Below are 15,378 nucleotides of genomic sequence, written 5' to 3'. Positions count from 1 at the left end.
GTCTGGCCCAAGGACTGCCCCTGAGAATTCAGGGGGAATTTCATAACAATCCTACAACCCAAGTATTAGACGTACAATGCCGCTGGTGATCCCACCACCAAAAAGTCACAGTGAAGCAGAGAAGCAAAGCTGGTTTTTTAAACCTAAACATACACCAAACATACAAAGAAACCAACCTGGTTTACCAAGTTACACATTCAACATTGCAATTTGCCTTAGAAGCAGTGATTTTGTTGTGACAGTAAATACCAATCCCACTTAACCACATACCCTGTGGGTCACATCCTTAGGCGCAGGCATTACTACACAGGTATCCAGTTTCCAGCCTCTACACCCTGCACAGCTCCCTTGCAATTTAAATAACAGGCAATGCGATTAACACCGCTAATCTGGCTGCATTTTGAATTTTGGCTGACTGTTTGACATGGGAGCTCTGGGAGTTTTGACTGCAATATAAGAAGCATTGTTAAGTCTCACGATTTTATCACAGCCTTGAAATACTTGACATTTTAAATTAAGTACCACTGCTGGGAGATAAGTGATTACGCAGCAATCTTTTTTTTTTAATGTAGTTCTAGCTGTCATGGTTGCAGAAAAAGGTTAAAGGTTTTTAATTCCCTTCATCCCTTTCCTGTATGAACAACAGAAACAAATTCCAAATGGTAAAAAGGAGACTCCAACTTGTATTCTGTTTTATAGATGAAGATGGTATTGCTTGTGATTTCTCCCTGAATTTTCTTGCATGTATACATGACCTAATTGATAGTTAGATCTCAAGGGCAAGCATATGGTTTTCACTTCTGCTTGTATACTATCTGGTAAACTGATTAAACTATAGTAATTAAAACAAAAATAGCATAAGGTTATTCAAAGTCCTAAAGATGCTCCAAAACAAGGTATTCTAGTGTAAGAACTGCAGTCACACAGGTTTTGTTGTGAAGCGCCTTCCCAGAGCAGACAAAGATGGCGAGCAGTTCCACTCACTGGTATAGCTCCAATAATAGGCATAAATATTAGGGGGGAAAAAGAAAAAAATCCTCCCCCAGCAAGTGATATTCCTCTTGGAAATACCAGATACAGCCCTTTCATTCCACTCACTAATTTTACTGCCACAGCAGGAGGGGAAACAGGATGGCAGTGATACACCCATAGCTGAGCATCTCCTACCAAACCAAGGCAGGGGCCAAAAGCATCTCACCAATGCGGCTGGTATCAAGGGACCCAAAACTGTCCCCAGCCCTGCACCACTTGGAGCACCAAATCCTGAGCTGCTGGATCCGCCCACGTATCTTTTGCCATAATACTTACTTTCCTCAGCCCATGGGCAACTGACAGAGCAGACGTCACTGAAATCACTTAACACATTAAGCTGCTATTTATTTCATTCTGATGTGGAAAACGTCTCACACTCCAAATAGTTTAGTATGTTAATGTACCACTGTAGCAACCTACAGCAATCTTTTATAATTTTATTCTAGACCTATTTGCTTATTGATTTTATTCTAAATCGTAATTAAAACCTGCTTTCTTGCTTCCTACCTATGTTTTTTTAAGTGTAGTCTTAACTCCACCTTTCATTTCCTCAAGCTGAATAAACAGAACTATTATCTCAAATAAACATTTAATGTCCTAGTATATTTTATTTACAATTCATTTGCATTAAGTGACATAAACCAGCTGTGAACTTCCAGAATAACATATTCCATTAACAATTTGCAGCACAACAGCTCACAGATGAGGGGGCTCTAGGGGTCCAACTTTAAGGAATAACATTGTGGTACCTATATCTGCACAAGAAAGCTGACCAAAGCTGTATTTAGAATCGGTCTCCGAGTAATATCATCAATGAAAAATTGAAGAATCTTTTTTTGAAAAAGTTTGATTCGTACAAGAGTATTTTAGGTTTCAGAGATTTTTAAGTCTAAGGTAAGGGGCAGCTTTTAATAACTGCAGTGTGAAGTTTTGTTTCTTATATTAATACACAGTTCCTTATGCTTCAATGGGACGATACATAACAAAGAGGGTAGTCTTGAATTTGAAAATTATCCATTTCAAAAACATTTAAGGAATTAATTTTAGAATAACTTTTAAAGCATTATGATGAGCACTACAAATGAGAAATCCCAAGCCGTAAATGTGAATAGTGTCCATTTCAAAATAAAGGCACAACATAACGCCAACTAAATTTAACTCTTTGTGGATTTGCATTCAGATGTTGCAGAGCCTTTTTAGCTTGCACTATAAGCATGTATTAGTAAAATTAATCCTCTTGCATGTAGCTGCACTCCTTTGATAAGTCAGCATCCCTCGCATTAGCGCTTCTGCTTTCTTGAGACTCTCTGGGCACGCATAAGACAAATTTAACTTGCCGGCGCCTTACCCTGATGCTCTGTCATGGTGCATTTTGACAGGCATTCCCTATGGGGGCTATAGGCGTCAGGGCTGGCTGCTCTTTCATTAGTGGCTTCATGTGAACAGCTCGGAAAACACCACTCATGGATTTCTTCAAATGAACTATAAATTTGAACAAGTTTTTGTGGATGCTTTTCAAAATACAGCTTCCGAAACATACGCTTCTGTGGTTTGAAGTCCAGTTAAAGCCCATTATTGTGTGATACTGAGGATTTCCTACAAAGGCCAAACATCGGAAAATGCTTCAAAGAACACAAAAGCTGGAATGAGTTTGCTCAGCAATGCAGTTCTTCATAAGCACCCTGTGCTGGTGCTGCGCTGGTCCCCAGTGGGCACACACCCCCCCCGCCAGTGTGACCTGTCTGCTCCACGTCTCACCTGAATGGTTCTCATTATGCAGGTTCTCTTTCCCCCGGTATTAAATTATACCGGTGGTTACACCCTTCTGGAATGACGCAACGATCAAAACCTGATGACAAACAGATCAATACAGGAACTTGATGCTGCTGTAGTTATATAGAGAGTGACAGGGGACAATCAGCATGGTGCACTTTGGTCAGATTTTTCTTGACGTGACCTTGGTTGCTTTGATGTATTTTGGACAGAAGTGCTACATGTGGCTTGGAGTAGGTCCACTTTATCTGGACACATTTACCCAATGAACAGGCTTGACTTGGTACAAGCCCTCAGGACTGAAATAGTCCTCACCCCAGTAACTGAGCGTTCAGGTCACTGGGGGATACAAAAGCTGAGAGGTGTTATTGGTGTGATCTGGGACAGATCACAAATATTTTCCAAACTACCCACTGTACTCATGTGATCGTAACTGATGAAAGCTGCAGAAATTGAAAAATCAGAACGTTGCCTCCATCCCCAGCTTTCCTACCTGTCCGGAACAGGGAGAGGAGCGAGCAGAGAGAAGCGCAGGGGCTCTTCCCCTTTTCTGCAAGCATCTGTAACGCTGGCCGCTGGGGAAACATTAACTTAAGCCTGCCTCTAGAGGAAAGAGCTGCGTGCTATCTCTATGCCACCTTTAAAGAGCTTTAAACAAGCGGAAAGTGACAGTGGCAGCTGCTGGCAGGGGTCTGCCGGGACAGGCGTCACTGTGGGCTGCACAGATTCCTTGGTGGGGCTGCATGCTTGCAGCTCGGGTGCCAGTACATGCAGCCTTTTCCTGCCACGTAAAAATAAAAAATAACCAAAACATTTTCCAGGGTTAGGCTCCTGGGGGATATTTTTTTTTTTTTGGAAGTATTTTACACATGTAGTCTTATCTGAAGGATGACATCAGTTGCAACCTTGATTTCTTTTTGGAACTAAATCTCCGCGTGGATACAATCCAGAGAGAAACAAAAAGCGGGGGGGGGGGGGGGGGGGGGCAGGGGGAGGGCATATCTAGGTTGCCCAAGGCATGGAGCTAACAGCAAGAAACTGGCTTTCCTGCAGCTAGTTTTTACAAGCCAAACTCTTCCCTCCCTCTTGGCCCCTTTGAGCTGTTGGACAAGCTAAGGACCAGCTAAGACTTTATTTTTCAAAACTCAGTGGAAGATAGCAAACAAATTAAGCATTCATTTCCCGTTCTTACATCTGTAGACAAGCACCAACCACTCATGCCAATGCCAAAACCAACCCAAAACATCCCTATATGCGTGAAGTCAGAGTGACCTAATGGATGCAACAGTTACAATTCAGGCTTTAGTATTTCAAATTCTTTTCCTCTTGACTAATCTGTCTAAACGCAAGTCACAAATCTGTTCTCAGTTCCCATACGCACACCAGTGAATTTACTTCTCTTTTGAGAGCTCTGCAGTCAATCAATGAAAACTACTATTAAACAGCTAAATATATTTATAAAAATACGCAGCTCCAGCAGTACTATAATGAAATTCTACCAAAAGGAAACCCTGACATCAGAGAACATATATGTAAAGAGTGTTACATCCTACCAAAAAAGAAGGAGTTCCTGCAAAATATAGCAGAATTTTCCTAAAGAGATTATGTTATCTTTCAGCCTGGGACTAGAAATACTATGGCTGTTTATACAGTACGCAAAGCCAGAGACAGCATCTCCTCCCCAAAGTTTACAAACAACATTAACCGCAGTCAGAGGAAATACAGGGAATATTAATATAACAGCAATTACCGTGTTAATTATATTATTTGCATTTTAAAGAGTTTTCTAATTTTTTTTATTGCATTAATAATTTCTTCAGGGCATAGCATTTTAGAATGCTTACGCAGAAGTATGCAACAAAGTCTAAATAAATAGATAAAAAGAGACTTTGACACTGACAGCGAGATGCAATGGTCGTCTCAGAAGCAGCAGAAGAGATTGCAGTCTAGAGACAAAATGGAGTAAAACACATAGGGTGACTTATTTACGGGTTAGTACAACAGCTCTCCTGGACGCGTAGCTTTTACAGTCCATCCAAAGTCCTCCCTCCCTACTGCTCGAGTGCTATACATAGCTGTCAAGTTGAAATGCCAAATAGCCTGTGACCAATATAGGTTCTTTGGTAACTGTTAATTCTTCATAGTCCAATAGCATCAATGCAGTGGAAATACTTTCCATAGTACAATTACTTTCAATAGCATAATTACCATGATTTCCCTAGAAACTTCACAGAGGCCACCTGTCACACTGCAGTTCTTTGCCCTCCACCACACCAAGAGCACAAGTGTCATCACCTGCCTCCCAGAGCCACAGCAGAGAGGCACAGGGCAGGCTAAGAGCAGGAACCTTGCTTTAACACATCAAGGTTTGCTGTTCAACCACTGCTAAAGTCTCTGCAAGCAACACTGGATGCACAACTCCTTAAAATACATTCACAGGTTTGCTTACAGAAAATAGGTTCAATTAGAGAAAAAAATTTTTTATTTTTGAGAAGTTACATAAACCAGTACAGCATTTTCTACAGAAGCAGAGTAATTATAGAATCATAGAACAGTTCGGGTTGAAAGGGACCTTAAAGATCATCTAGTTCCCACCCCCCTGCCATGGGCAGGGACACCTCCCACTAGACCAGGCTGCTCAAAGCCCCATCCAGCCTGGCCTTGAACACTTCCAGGGATGGGGCATCCACAACCTCCCTGGGCAACCTGTTCCAGTGCCTCACCACTACCATTACACAATTAGTACAGAAACGGACTGGTAAGTTTGTTCTCTTGTTGTCTTGAGGGAAAACAGCTGCTGTGCTTTTGCAAACAACTCAGTATTGGAATATGTGAGTGAAAACAATCAGTTACACAGAGAAGCAGTAGAAGATCAGATATTTTAGCAACTGAATCCGACCTATAACCTAGACAGTATCATAAAAATAGTTTAAAGTAGTAACTAGAATTAAAGATGAATTTCATAACTGAAATTGGTGAGCCGTTTCATGTCCATATTGCAAACAGCTATATTGAAAGCATCCATCGCTCTATTAAACACAACATTACACCACCTAGGAAACACATGCAGGACATCAAAATTACCAGGACTGAATCTGGGACTGCCTCCAATATATATCATTCCTATATATTTCCAAAAATATTAAGTACCTTTGCATTTAGAAAGGCTCTGAAAAGCTGCCTTTTCCTAATTCATAACAGGACAGGTAAACCAAGCCAGTATCCAACCAACGTTAACGGCAGTTTCTGACAGCTTTAGCTTAACAGCCGTGCTTCTTCTGCCAACTTACATTTGCAGCTCGTGCTGTTTGCTGCTTTCTAAAATAGGCATGACTACGGCACGCTTCTAGATCTATGGAGACCTTACGTGCTTCAGAGACAAGATGCAGAAAGCCCAGCCGAGCATTTCTTCAGAGCTGGCAGCATCCCCCAACGTCAGTCTCATTCTTTACAGGACAGACCATGCTGTTCCCACAGAAAATCAGCCTTGACCTTGGAAAACAGCTCAGGCACATCACAATTTAGAATTATAGATCTATGGAAAGAAATGTGAAATGAGTGCCTATCACTTCAGCAGTTTTCCTGAAAATGTAGCATATCACTTCAGTCCAGAAAGATTATTTAACCCTAAAGTTTAGAAATAACAGGAGCTAAGGGTCCCCAGCACGACCTAGGTTTCAGTCTTATGTCAAATCCAATTAATAATACAGACACGAACAAATCTACAGCACTGTAACTGTGTAGCTCTATTAAGATATAAATAGAAGTTTGTTGTTATGCTGGTTTTCTGCAGACAACAAAATTTAGGCCACGCTACCAAAAATGAGCTAAAATTTGGTACTTGAGGTGATGCATCACTTAGTACCATCTTGAGAAAAATTCAAGACCAAGGTGGACACAGCTATCCACTGTTATTGGTCTTTCCCAGGTCAGGATGACGGGCACGGCTGGACACAGGCTACTGGGCCACGCAGACATTTAATCTGAGCTGGTACAGACAGTGATCTTAAATAATGGCAATAACTGTGGCATACAGCAAACTGAAACAGAAATGCTTATTCCTAAAGGTCTTATGGTTCGTAAAGACAGAAGCCTTAAAGAAGCTGCTGGAAAAGCTTTGGTTGCTCTCACAGACAACAACACATTAGGACAGTCTCCAAGATGCTTGTTATCTTAGATTTGTAACATGAAAAGCCGTGGCTATTAGAACAAAGACGTTAAAATGTTTAAACCTAATTCCATACTAAGGCGCATACATAAATGCCTTAGTTTAAGAGTGACAAAACACTCTGCAGTTCACATTGATATCACCCATGGGTGATGGATGCTTAGTGTTTCTCAAAGTCCCAGCAGTGATGGAGAAGCCAGATGTTCACACCAAACTCTGTCCCAGTCAAGGAGGGACTCTGCAGCTGCACATACAGAACCCACAAGAGAGGTCTGCATCTTTCAGACAACTGTTCAACAGATTTGTGGTACATAAACTCTGTTTCTCCAGAGCCTGGTGCAGGAGAGCTTACAAACATTCATACATGAAGCTGATGTTAGTTTTTCTCCAATTTTCCGAGGCAGGAATGAGCCACCAAAACACAGACAGGAAGACTGGTTGGTAAATGGCCACACAAAACATTTGAGATTAATCTGCCCGTAGATCTCTGTAGCAGCTCAACAGGAGCTCTGCAGCCAGGCTTTATGATGGCTTCAGATACCAACAAAAAACTTTGGGCCAGATGCCCAGACGTCCAACTCACAGAAAGGCAATCTCCAAAGCTAGGTCAGGTTGCCCAGGCCTTTGCCAATTAAATTTTGACAATCTCTGAGGCCAAAGATTTCACAGCTTCTCTGGGCACTCTCCTCCAGGGTGCAGGCATTCTCACTGCAGGTTTTTTTTTCCCCCCCTTACAACCGGTGGGAATTTCCCTTGCTGCATCTCCTGACTGTTGCCTCTCACCCTTTTCCCACGCACCTTAGAGGAACTTGGCTCTGTTGTTCCTCTACCCCCTTATTAGGGGGTTGAAGACCACCATTCAGTTCCCATTGGCATTCTCCTCTCCAGGTGGATGAAAAGCAGACCTCTCCATCTCTCCTTGCCCGCCCCACACTCAAGGAATGCCCACAGCAGCTCCTCCCATCGCACTCGCTGCACAAACCCCCATAGGATTAGGGGCTAGACTCTGTTGACAACGCTGTACATAAATGTACGCTATTAGTCATGTAGGGCTTCAAGACAGCACACGAACCAGTCCTGCACTCTTATCACCAGTATTTCAATATATATATATCACCTGTGCCTGTGCTCAGGCACACGTCTGTCACTGCTCCAAAGGCAGAGCGCGGGGTTTTATTTAATCTGAGCAGGGCAGGAACCACCGAGCGCACCGAGGCTCCGACCGCAAGCAGGAATCCTACAATCGGCATGAGCCTGACTTATAGCCAGGTTAACAGATAACAGAATGGGGAGCATATGTGCAAGTCAGAGGGTGAGGTGCTGCAGTTACTGCCAGACACTCACTACAACTCGCGGTGCAGACATACACAGGCCCAGCTGTTCCCCATTGCCTTGTGTCCCAGTTACAGGATTTGGCTGCAAAACCCTTTTCCATTCTCACCTCCCTGTCATCAAGGGTAACAGTGGCAACACAGCCCATTTCTACGGTGTCCTTTGCTCTCTGTCCCCTACACAACTATAGATGCAACCTTAAGGATCAGATCCTCTAGTATTGGTGGTGCATCTAAAATTGTGACTGAGTGATTGCTTTAACGCCCCTGGTATTGCAAAGCCAAACGAAACATCAGAGCAAGGCAAACCCTACAAGACTTTGCAAAGCCAAACTTGTCAGCTGAACTCTATCAAAAATCCTCACCATCTGTTACAAGGTAAAGAACAGAAACACCTGTTTGACTTGCAGAACCCAGCTAAGTTTGCAACACTGAGAACGTCAACAGGAAAATAAAGGTAGAGAATTTGTAAACGGAGCAAATTAAGCAAGAGTAACTGAGAAAAATAAAGATGAAACTGTAAAAATACTTTTTGTGACTTCTAGGGCACTTACATCATTTTAAACAGCAAAATTTGAGGCAATGTACCTCAATGAACTCTCTTGACACAAGTATGAAGTCAAGCAAAAACTGAAGTCGTCTGTGATCAAGAACTCTCCAAATTAATTACTACACAGAAGGCTGCCTATTCATTTAGTCCCACTTAACAGGGGACATCTCAGCAGAGAAGATCCCAGTGTACATTTAGACATCAGCTAGTAAACTGCCTTATGAATTACTTCTCGAATTCCCTGCTATCCACGAATCCTCAAGTCACACTCCTGTGAGGGGAAGGAGGTACATGACCTATTTTCTAAAGTGACAAAAGCTCTTGCATGACACCGTCAAGCAGAACAGGTTCTGTGGCTTCTTCATGTGATATGCATCAAACACTAACTCCTACTTCATTGAGGATTTCACCACACAAACAATGTCACAGGGATTAAATTTTACTTTGAAATCCCCTGAAACAGTTTGAAGGAACACATCCAGTGCATGCTTAATCCTCCACATTTATACTATATCCAGTTATTTCACTCCATAAACCAGTACATGGGACAATCACATTTCATCCTCTTCTGAAGCATCAGGGTGCCCCACGCTAGAAATGAAACTATAGCTACCTGAAAACTTCCAAGGAGCCGTGTCTGTGAGCACCTACGGTACAGTAAGAGCCGAGACACCACACCTGTTCCTCATATCCACCATGAGGAGCAACTACGATCTGTTACCGTTTACAATGACAGTATTACTTAAATCTAAAAATAACAGTTCCTAAATAGCCAAAACAACCCATATTACACGAACATTAAAGTCATCTTAAAATATCACTAGCAACATGTTACAGTTCAGGAATGTTTATTTTTCTTGGTCAATTGCATTTAGACTTTGTTTTCCTTCAACTGCAGGCCAAACAACGTGTCCTATAGGATCAGGAGAATCTCCAAAATAGACTTATTGATCATTTTGACTAGTGCCAGTAGAAGAATGATTTGTTTTCACAGAGAAAGGGCAAAAAACAGCTTCTAAAGGAGGCAGAAATATTCACTGAATGGAGTTCATATTCCTCTCACATTCCTTTTCTGAAATGGAAAAATAAATAACCGTGCTTCGTGCAAAACAATACCCCATCTCGATTTCAGAGCATGAACATCAACTAATAAGCTGCGAAAAAAACATTCCACCATTTCAGACAGTAACAGTTAAGGACCTTGACACACTGCTAATGGATCTTGACACAGGGAATAATCTAAATTCAGAAACATTTGCCTTAAGGTTATATTTAAGGATGCAGACCACGAGCCAGCAAATTGTCCAATAATCTCCAAGGCCCATCCGCTTCCCTGCTTGTGCAGAGCCACAGCTCTGCTGGCTGTGCCCCTCTCACCCAGCCGCTGACAGGGCTCTGCTCTGAAAAGCCCCAAGCAGCACGGCCCGTTTTCACACAAATGTGCTCAATTCATTACTGTGAGCGCTGGATGCTCAGATGGAGAACCCAAGGTCCAAAGGTGAGTTAATGGCACCAGCAATCCCCCAGCAGGACTGGAAAGCGCAGAGGTGAGCGTTAAGTTAACAACAGTCAAGATCGACGTGTTTCCATTGCTAAAAGCTTGAATTTGTGTAGTGTAGAACCCAAACAATTTGTTGAATTAGGCAAAACTAAAAATCATGGTCTCCTCACTTCTCCTTGAATGTTGGCCAGCCCATTGCACAGAAGAAGGTAAAAGGAGGAAAAGGTTACCTCAGTAGCCATGTTTTGATTAATATTTCAACTTTCGTTACATTTCTTAGCCCTCTATGTTTTTATAACAAAGCTGATTATTGGGCATTAAGTACATAAGCCATTAACGCCCTGAGAAGCAAACCTGAACGTATGCTGACTTTAACGTATTGCAGTGGCAGTCAGATGCGTACAGATACCTGCCACAGAGGATGCTCGTTACTGTACAGATGCTGCGCTGCAGACCGGCAAATTGGCAAGAACTAGACCTCAGTCAGAAAGGCACATACCCGGGTTTTTTAAAGCAGAACTAGGCGCCTTCCCAGAGATGGGCTGCAGCGCTGGGGCAGCACGTGAAGGCCCGTGGCAGCCAGGATGTCCTGCAGTCAGGAGTTACCAACTGATGTACCATCACTTGATAAGCTCTTCCGACTTATTTCACCCTCTCCTAACTGTGCTGTGTGTTCTTACAATCCCAGAACATGATGCCATTTAACAGATGTCATGCACTGAGCTGAAATCCTTTTCTAAAGAACTATAAAGAAGAATCTTCCACCAAAACCTTAAAGAATCCTAAGATAGGACTTCCTATTTTTTTTTTTTTTACAATCTAAGAAGTTACACACATTCTATGCAATTCAACTTCAAAGGAAGAAAATACCACTAGGAAATATGTGTCATTGCTTATTTTTTCGGGGAAATGCAGCTAAAATGGCAATGGAAGGAAGCAGTTCTAATCCTGTTTAATTACAAGACTTGGAGGATTGTGTGTTATGATCTTCACACGTTCATTAGTTGGAGAACTCTGAAGGAAGCCAACCTCTTGCTGCTCGTATCTAGTAATTCAATGATCTCTTCTCCCAGTGCTCAAAATTAAGTGCTGAAAGTAAACCACTGTATCTAACTATAAAATATACTACAGTCTGAAACAGTCATAGTATTGTCTCCAGAGAGGATGCCTATCAGCATATTTGCATGTGAACTTTGAAAAGGAACTAAGCATCTCCCAAGCAGAGCAGGAACAACGCACATAACCTCTTTTGTAACCAGGATCCCCACCTTCCTCCTCCATTTGGGCTGTGACACTCCATTAGCTGTTCTCTGATACACACAATCAAATTTTGCCTCTGATATAATAGTTTTAAGACTAAATAGCTGCAAGAATTTGTGTCATGACATTTATTTTAATCTAATATAAGATAATTCACCTAGTATGTAATTAGCTCTGCAATTCTTTTTTTTCCACTTAAATAATAGACACCATGTTACCCTATTTCTGGGAATTGATGGGAACCTAATTTTCTCAATCTTAAATTTTTAACCTACTCTGTTCTTCTTGCTATGATTTCAAAATGGTAGAGAACTGAAATACTAGACTGATCATGTATTATAAACTCTTAAAAGTACATTTAGAATCCTGAAAGCACAGCCATGCCATGCAAACACAGGTGTAAAGGACAGTGAACAAGCTCTTAGAAATACTTTCAGACAAGATCAATGGTAAATATATGGAAGTCAGCTGAGGAAAATCACACATGGAAAAATCTAATTACAACATACGTAATAATGAATTTCAGATGTGTTACTATGCCACATGATCATACACTTTCTAGATTTAGTGTTATAGCATGAGCCTGCAGTCCATTAACACGGAATGATGGTTCAATGTATGTACTATTGGGACACTTTGAATTATATTATCTATATATTACAAGCTAAATCATGTTTACCAAATACACACATCTCTATATCCAAAGCCAAATCCTATGGTTAAAATGGCAGGGCAGGGTCACAGGGTTGCCGGAAACCCTCTTGACACAGACAGCTAATGATGTGTTGCATCAGCACAAGAGGGAAACAGTGAAGGTCTCTGGAGTAATAAGGACAGATACGCAACGCTTCACTCCATCTCAAGAGTACCAGGAAGAGCAGGGATTTCTCCTGAATTGCCAAACAGTGCAGCAATTCCTTGAACTTTATGCGAGGCTGATCTTAATACCACATTGCACACGTATTTTCTTTGCAGAACCAGAAACATCTTTCTGTTACGGTAAATACCAAACTTCACGTTACAGCTTTCCCACAGTAATTTTGGTGGAAATCTTTTGGAGGAAATCTTTTGGAAACAATAATTTTAGTCAAAACGTGGTATTAAGTTTACTGTACAATACTTGCCCCATTGATGTCAATGGAAAGTTTCCATTGATTTTGCAGGGTAGGTATAGGCTCCTCACACTTCATTTATCACAAAAATTGATTGTAAATTGTTTACAGAGTCTACATAGACATGCAAAATCAAAATTTGGAAACATCAAAGCTAAACTGATACTTAAAACCAATGCTCTTAAAACTGCCAGTTATACTTTCAAATGAGAGCTAAGAACCCTCAGGAGGTTTTTTTTCCCACTCTCTTTTTTCCCAGGATGTTATTTTTATCTTGGCACCGTTCATTTTTGCTATTTCATTTACACCATGTTTGGTGCAATTACTGAGATAGAATTGTGTCAAGTCTCCTCTGCACTAGACTGTTATGCACTAACTTTTCTATGGCTTTATAACTTCACAATCTATTTAATTGGTGTTTTAAATACTATAGAGATACAACTTTGGACTTTAATATTCCCTCTACCAGCCTCAGTTCTATCACTACAGAATTTAGCTGTTTAACAGTATTTTGTGTTCGTCAGTTAGACATTACAGACGGGTAACCGAGGATAGGATTCTGTGCTGGAGTTTAATCATCTCCAGTGCAGATGTCACCATCTGCATTAACCATCTCGATTCCCTTTAGAGGCGTGGAACAGAATCAGGATTTCTAGCACACGATTCAGTTCAACCCTGCAACACGCACTTACTCTGCTCTCACCCGCACCCCTGGACACCTACCCTGGCCTGGGCGCTTCCCCGGAGAGGACCGGCACACTGGCTGTGCATGTTTCATCCACAGACTGTGCGGGAACATGGATAATGGGCACACATGGAAATATCCACACCTTCATCAGACGTGAGGAAATGCCAAAGTAGGTTTTTAGCTGAAGGCTCTGGCAGGTGCCTGACCCCAGGTCTAGCACCGTTCTCACAGGGAGCTCATTCTCCTCTTTGTTTGCAGTAGGCTCTCATTTGGCTCGCTATGAGGACGCGATATGATTAAGCATGTTGACATACAGAGTCACCACGTAATTGTAGCTATTCAACCTCTCCCTGTTGTTGTGGCAGAGGGTATATTTAGCAACTACAGTTAACCTCAGAAACAAAATACACAACTCAAAACCTTCCCCTTTCCCCGATGCACAGCCCTGTATTTGCCTTAAAAGACTGTAATGTTTTGCGATCAGCTGCGCTCTGAAGTAACCACCTCCCGCTGCCAACACAAGGCAGATGAATACCGAATCGCTGGAAAACACAATTCCGAGTCAGTTCTCAAATTCTGCACGTATCACAGGAGAAATTACTTTTGTATCGCCCTGGGCAACTGGATCCCTCCGGCCGGTAATCCTAGCTAGGGCTCCGTCATTTTCACCTTCTCTATCACTATGGTATCGCGGCCAGCAAAAAAGGCCGAGCTTTTAACCCAAATATCGCCCGTCTGCAGAGCCGCCGTGCTCCCACCCCCTGGGATGCGGAGCGGGGAGGGGGGCAGCAGCCTGCCGGCTGCCCTCAGCCGCACGTCGGCTGCGGGGCCGGGGCCAGACACCCCCGGGGCCGTGCCGTGGGGTGTCGGAGCTGTGTGCGGAGACAGACACGGGTCGCCTCTCGCTGCGGCCGGCCAAGGGCTCCCCGCCGCGGGTGCGGGCGACGCCCGGGGGGAGCGGCACCGCCGGAGCCCCCTTTCGCCCCCGCAGGGTCCCGACACGGCGGCGGCAGCCGCAGCTCCTCCCGCCCGGCAGCGCCCGCGGCTGCGGCAGCGCCAGCTCCTCTCCGAGACACCCGCGCACATACACACACACACGCATTTTCCGCTTTTTTTAGCGTCTTTCAGCCGGCTCCCCCCGCCCGCACCCCGGAGAGTGGCACCGCAACGTGACGGACCCCCAAACACGACGGGGGGTCGCTCGCACCCCCCCCGCCCCCGCCTACCTGTGCCGGTGCTCATGGCTCGCAGGAGGGGCCGCGCCCGCCGCCGCTCCCCCGCCGCCCGTCACCGCGCCCCCGCGGGCGGCACCGGCACCATCCCCGCCCGCCGCCGCGCAGCCCGCAGCGGGGCAGGCGGCGCCGCGCTCCGCCCCCGCCGGCAGGTGCCGGCACCCAGAGCCCCGGCGCGGCGCGGCGGGCACCTTGGGAAGTGTAGGCAGCTCCGCACCCCCCCTCCCCGCGGACTACATCCCCCTCCGTGCCTTGCTGCGGCCGGGGTGGGTCGGGGGGAGGCTCCGGCCCCGCCGCTTCTGCGGGCAGAGATGATGCTGCTGCCCGCACCGTCCCCCGCCGCCCGCTCTCACCTCCTTGCCCGCCAGCTCCCCATCCAGCGACCCGGTGCTCGGCGGGCGAGGGCTTCCTCTGCATTTCCCTGCCCTACTTGTAGGCTGCCCGAGCACAGGTGTCTTTGCATGTCCCCCCCAAGAAGAAAGGCCCGGGGGATGAGGCTGTGTGCGTCCTGCCGCGGCTCCAGGCAGCGCTGCGCCGCGCAGATGTTTGGCAGCAAGTCTGATTGTCCGGGAGGGGCAGGTGGGGCTTTCGGGAGCAGGTGGACTCTCACCGACTCTCACTTGTATTTGAGAATACAAGGACACACAATGTTTTATTAAAGCCAGCTTCTTCAGTATTCCGGAAGTCTGAAAATCTACTATAGCTCTTGAAGAAATAACGTTTAAAAAAAA

At 44.3% G+C, this 15,378-nt stretch overlaps 1 protein-coding gene across 8 annotated transcripts in view; it reads right to left on the bottom strand.

The window, feature by feature from the left end:
• ABLIM2 (actin binding LIM protein family member 2) overlaps positions 1 to 15,135 on the bottom strand; it is a 148,064-nt gene extending 132,929 nt beyond the window's left edge. For 2 of the 8 annotated variants that reach the window (XM_063337144.1, XM_063337145.1), the window contains exon 1: positions 15,001 to 15,132. In XM_063337144.1, the coding sequence (XP_063193214.1) occupies positions 15,001 to 15,064 (64 nt within the window). In that variant the 5' untranslated portion in view covers positions 15,065 to 15,132. Of the gene's footprint in view, positions 1 to 14,641; positions 14,801 to 15,000 lie in introns of those variants that run through there. The other 6 variants (XM_063337137.1, XM_063337146.1, XM_063337142.1 and 3 more) reach the window with 4 other exon arrangements.
• Positions 15,136 to 15,378: the final 243 nt, after the last annotated feature.

This window comes from Chroicocephalus ridibundus, chromosome 5 (assembly GCF_963924245.1).
Source record: "Chroicocephalus ridibundus chromosome 5, bChrRid1.1, whole genome shotgun sequence".
Classification (NCBI taxonomy): domain Eukaryota; kingdom Metazoa; phylum Chordata; class Aves; order Charadriiformes; family Laridae; genus Chroicocephalus; species Chroicocephalus ridibundus.
This window is presented reverse-complemented; position numbering and strand designations above follow the sequence as displayed.